Source organism: Camelina sativa, chromosome 9 (assembly GCF_000633955.1).
Source record: "Camelina sativa cultivar DH55 chromosome 9, Cs, whole genome shotgun sequence".
In the NCBI taxonomy this organism is placed as follows: domain Eukaryota; kingdom Viridiplantae; phylum Streptophyta; class Magnoliopsida; order Brassicales; family Brassicaceae; genus Camelina; species Camelina sativa.
Genome location: NC_025693.1, coordinates 33616753 through 33622578, shown reverse-complemented (window position 1 = coordinate 33622578; position 5826 = coordinate 33616753). Strand labels below are relative to the sequence as shown.

General features: G+C 34.3%; 1 protein-coding gene across 1 annotated transcript; it reads left to right on the top strand.

Annotated features, from left to right (window-relative positions):
- On the top strand, positions 3394 to 5512 carry LOC104713890 (mechanosensitive ion channel protein 9-like). Its single transcript, XM_019230099.1, has 4 exons — positions 3394 to 4655; positions 4731 to 4851; positions 4926 to 5219; positions 5306 to 5512. The coding sequence occupies exons 1-4, from the start codon at positions 3394 to 3396 to the stop codon at positions 5510 to 5512; spliced, it is 1884 nt and encodes a 627-aa protein (XP_019085644.1).

The following is a 5826-nucleotide window of genomic DNA, read 5'->3' as shown; positions in this document are numbered from 1 at the left end:
AAAAAAAAAAAAAAAAAAAAAACTTGCTAAGTTACTTACAGCTTTACAAGTTGGGCATCGTCGATAGATACGATTGTTCTCAGATTTCACATTTGTTTTCTGACCTTGACAGAAATCACAAAGCAACCATCCTTTCCCGTTGCAATCATCACACAATATCACAGCTCCATCGAAATCACCCTTCAGCGTTAAAAAAAAAAAAAACTCCTCAATTTCGAAAATTACAGACGAATTCGATTTCAAATTCATAGACATATTTGTTTGCTGGTACCTGCTGCGACTGCTCGACGAGCTGGGGCTCTTGTTGTTGCTGAAGTGGAACGCATCGAACTGGCTTAAAGAGACAACAGTTACTTCGACGGGACGTGGATGAAGCCGGCGACGGTGATGATGATGATGACGGTGATGGCACGAGGCGTAAATAAGATGAATTCGGAGGATGTAACGTTATCCAAGTCGCCATGTTTTTTTTTTTTTTTGGCTTTCTTTCCCAATCCAACTCGGCGACGGTTGATTCTCACTGAACAACAGTCAACTCAACTCAAAGTCCGGTAGTACAGTAAATTAGTGGGCTGATAATGGGTCGTTTGAAGGCCCATTAATTTGGATCAAAAATAAACCCATAACAGAAGCTTCTGAGTGTTGACTGTTGAGTGTTGTTGACTAAGGAACCACCACCAACCAAGGGAGATGTATGTATCATTTGAGGTATGCTCTTAGATCTTCTTTTTCTGATTTTTTCGATTCATGTTATTCATCAAATCAATAACGTCCCTGTTGGTAGCCTTGCTAAATGTGCTCGAGTAAGAGGTGGTCTTTTCTCCCATGTCAGCTCTCAGGTTCCGGAGTAGTTGTCACATAAGGCCGGTCTTTCCGAACAAAATTCCCATCGATTGATGTAAATAAATAAAGGGATATTAAGCATTTTAGTACGTTTTCAAAACTTAATTATCAAACTAGTACCGTCACTATTTATAATTGGCAAAATAGGTGAGAGAGTGTTTGTGTGTGAGTGTGTGTGAGATAGGAGAGTTATGTAGGACCCATTTGTGAGATTGAAAAATTAGGATAATTATTTAAATAGTTGTTAATATAATCTTTTTTTGGAAAACTTTTCAGATACAAAAAAAATCTATATTTTTTCTTTATAATTTGATATGCATTTTGTTTAATAATTTTTAAATATATTCTATACATCTTTTTTACCCGTACACTTAATAAAGTGTACGGATGTCTGTACACATTAGTAAGTGTACGGTCTGTACACATTATTACATCTATACACTTAATAATGTATAGAGACATCTGTACACTGAATAAGATATGCAGATACCCGTACATTTAATAAGGTGTACAGACATCCGTACACTTAATCAGTGTACAGTCCGTACACTTAATAATGTGTACAAACATCCGTACACTTAATAAAGTGTACGGGTAAAAAAGATGTATAGAATATATTTAAAAATTATTAAACAAAATGCATATCAAATTATAAAGAAAAAAATATAGATTTTTTTTGTATCTGAAAAGTTTTCCAAAAAAGATTATATTAACAACTATTTAAATAATTATCCTAATTTAAATATCTCACAAATGGGTCCTACACAACTCTCCTATCTCACACACACTCACACACAAACACTCTCTCACCTATTTTGCCAATTATAAATAGTGACTGTACTAGTTTGATAATTAAGTTTTGAAAACGTATTAAAATGCCAACATACCCATAAATAAATAAGATGACCATTGATTCTTTGTTTTTTTTTTAATTCTTTTCTTTTAATGCATAAATTTGAGACATCTTATCTATACTAGTATTTTTGTAGCAGTTTTTGCTCAAAAATACTTTTTGGAAAGTTTTTACATTTAATGCATTAACTTTAATATTAGTTACCAAAACTTCAAAATTAATTATAGGTAAGTTTTTAAAAAATAAGGAAATCTTTCTACCTCATTCAAATATAAATATATGATTTTCTTTCATTTTTTTATTTGAATTTATATTTAAATTATCTTAAATTATTCTATAATACATTAGTTAATAAAAATTGTAATTTTTTCCTGCATATGATGTAATACAAAATTTTAAAAAATGACATATATTACTCAATATATGAATAAAAAAATACGGGTACACTAATTCCACATCGTCTAAAAAAATTGGGCAATGGTTAAGAGTCATCTATAAAAAAAATCAAAATGATTCTGAATACAAATGAGTAGCAAGCTTGATTTATCAGGCATTCAAACTTTAAAAACTTTTATTTGGTTTATTCCGGTTCTTTATTTTAAAGATTTTAAAAGGTTAAATATGAAAAATATTTAAAATTTTTAAAAAGTTAAATATGATAAATATTATACCGTAGATACACAATAAATATTAAAATTAAGATGATATAGTGTGAGTTAAAATCTCGGGATGGGGTTATATAGCGGGACGAGTTTTATCGATATTTATATAAATTAAAAAATATCATTAATTCAGTGTTACAGAGATAAAGCATCATTTCATTATTTTGTTAACACTGCCGGTATGAGAGAATAGACATATCTAATTAAATTGATTAAATAAATATTATGTAAAAAATAAATTATATTGTGGTTTTATATGGTTTATTTAACAATTATTATATAATTATAACATATTTAACCAACAAATATAACTGATAATTTAAATATTTTAGTTATAAATAATTTTGTCCGGCGGTGTACTGTGGGTCCTAATCTAGTTTAAAATTAAAAGCACAGATACTACATTATTATTTAATGGGAAAGGCCTATTTGTTTGATTGTTTCTATTACTTTGGAATTCTTTTGGACTAAAGTTTTAAGATCATTCCTTGCTTGGGTTCTTGTACCATCTTCTACTCATTCTTCTTTTTCTTTTTCCTTTTTCTTCCTTTACAATACCTGAAAAAATTGTTTTTTTATGTCCACAACAAAAGGATATAAAGTTCCATGCCTGCTCTGTTCTGCTCTATCGACACTTCTTTTTAAACTGTTCGTGTTTGTTTTTTGGTAGTCATCAACTAAAATCTCTTGTAGCATACTAGCATTGGCACTTTCTTGCTCCCCTGGCTAAAGTCGTGCGTTTGTTGCTTCTTTATAGTTGATATCAGTTATTAGTAAGCTCTATCTAACTCTTGGCACTGTTGGTTTTCTATATTTTTGAAAGAAGTATGCATATATGTTTTTGGACAGTATTAATAAATGTTTTGAGTAGTTAAATACTCATTTAAGTAAGAACGAATGATGTATCTTGATTCTTTGCATATCTCTGTAATAGCTTTGTATTTGGTTTAGGGTTTAAGGTTTAAGATCTTAGCTTTCAGAATTTTTATTTTTCAAAAAGCTAGACGAACTTATTGGTTGAAGGTGAGTTTAGGGATGGCAGAGAGGAGAAGTAGCAACAGAGAAGAAGTTGTTATCAATGTTTCAAAGAAAGAGGATGCATCAGCATCTCCTTCTTCCATGGTAGATGCTACAACAGATTCAGATACAAGAACTAGGAAACCAAAGCCGTTAAGCATTTCTAACAATGAAGGTCTAGCTCCAAGGAGATCTCTTTCGAGGTCAACTTACTCCAAGCCTAATTCAAGGTTTGGGAGACAAGAGTCTTTTCAATTCGATAAGACTATACTAGAAGAAAATGGTGGAACCCCTAGGGAACATTCATTTTCAAGGACTTTCAGCAAGAATAGTAGTGTGGACGCAGCAGAACTGAGTAAAGTTGATGAGGAGGAAGTCGATGAAAACGATGAAATCTACGAAAAGGTTATGCTATACCGAGTGAAGCCTGGTGGAATGAAACCTATGGCTCTTCTTGAACTGGCAGTGTTCGTGGCCATATTATGCACTTTGGTTGTTAGTTTAACCGTTGATAAGGTGAACAAGCATTGCATTTTGGGTTTACAAGTCTGGAGATGGTGTGTATTTGTGATGGTGACGCTGAGCGGCATGTTCGTAACAAATTGGTTAATGCATTTAGCTGTGTTCATAATAGAAAGGAACTACCTCTTACGGAAGAAAGTGTTGTACTTTGTGCATGGTTTGAAGAAGAATGTTCAAGTCTTCATTTGGTTCAGCTTGGTTCTGGTTGCTTGGGTTGTTTTGTTCGAAGAAGACCATAAACACTCTCGTAACACCAAGAAGTTTCTCGACCTTATTACTTGGACTATTGTTTCCCTTCTCATCGGATCAATTCTTTTCTTGTTGAAGACGTTAGCCTTGAAAGTGCTCGCTTCAAAGTTCAACGTCAGAAACTTCTTTGAGAGAATTCAAGAGTCAATCTTCCACCAATACGTTCTTCAGAGCCTCTCGGGACCTCCACTTATAGAAGAAGCTGAGAGACTTGGGCGCGAGCCAAGCACGGGCCACCTTAGCTTCACGAGCACCGAGGATGGAACGGTGAGAGAGAAGAAAGTGCTTGATATGGGAAAAGTTCACAGGATGAAACAAGAGAAGGTCTCTGCTTTGACAATGCGAGTTTTGATTGAAGCCGTGGGATCTTCGGGTCTCTCAACGATATCTAACACTTTAGATGAGTGTAACAATAAGAGAAAGAAAACTGATAAAGAAATAACTAATGAGATGGAGGCTGTGGCTGTTGCTTATGATATCTTCAACAATGTTGCTCGGCCGAACCACAAGTGAGTACTCATCACAAAATACTCTGCTTTTATTCTAGCTTGCATCTTAATTATATATATACTGGTTCTTTTCAGTTACATAGAGGAAGATGACATGTTGAGGTTCATGATAAAGGAAGAGGTAGAACTTGTACTTCCTTTGATTGAAGGTGCCGAGACCGGAAAAATCACACGCAAAGCTTTTACAGAATGGGTGGTAAGCATTTGTGTCCATGCTTTATTTTGGAGAAGATAAATGTGTAAGAATTTGTTGCCCATTTTTTTGGACAGATTAAAGTTTACACTAGTCGGAAAGCTCTAGGACATTCATTGGATGACACAAAAACAGCGGTTAAGCAGGTCGACAAACTTATAATTGGAATCTTGACCGTTGCCACATTCATCATTTGGTTGATACTTCTTGATATAGCAACGACCAAGTTTTTGGTGGTCTTCTCCACACAATTCGTGGGTCTTGCTTTCATGATTGGAAGCACTTGCAAGAATATCTTTGAATCCTTTGTGTTTGTGTTTGTGATGCACCCTTATGATGTCGGTGACCGTTGCGTTGTTGAAGGTGTTATGGTAAGTAACTTTGACAATTTTTTTTTTGCTCACTATTAACTCATTTAAAACATCTAATCCATTGCTTTGTTTTTTTTTTTTTGAAGTTGCTGGTTGAAGAAATACATCTTTTAACAACCGTGTTCCTCAAGATTGACAACGAGAAAGTGTTCTATCCAAATGCGGTTTTAATATCTAAACCAATAAGCAATTTCTATAGAAGTCCAGATATGGGAGACTATGTAGAATTATCCATAGCATTCTCAACACCAGCCGCGAAAATCGCCACTCTCAAGGAAAAAATCACAGAGTAAGTATCAGGCGAAACAAAAACCCTCTAGTGATCACTCACTCACTCACTCACTGTGTATTCATTTTTTTTTATCTTGGTCAGATACTTGGTACAGAACCCACATAATTGGTATCCAGAAGCCCTGTTGATGGTGAGAGCGATTGAGAATGTGAACAAACTGAAAATGAATCTGCTCTTCCAGCACACGATGAACTTCCAAAAGTTTGCAGTGAAGAGTCTCAGGAGAACCGAGCTGATCATCGCGGTCAAGCAAATACTCGAGGCTCTTGAGATCGATTACTCCCTCCTTCCTCAAGATGTTCATCTCACCGGGCA

Bases quoted from the DNA above. Each gene is read 5' to 3' on its own strand.
- LOC104713890 (XM_019230099.1), top strand. From the start codon at position 3,394: ATGGCAGAGAGGAGAAGTAGCAACAGAGAAGAAGTTGTTATCAATGTT. The intron at 4,656-4,730 runs GTGAGTACTCAT...GGTTCTTTTCAG, and splicing joins GTTGCTCGGCCGAACCACAA to TTACATAGAGGAAGATGACA. The intron at 5,220-5,305 runs GTAAGTAACTTT...TTTTTTTTGAAG, and splicing joins GCGTTGTTGAAGGTGTTATG to TTGCTGGTTGAAGAAATACA.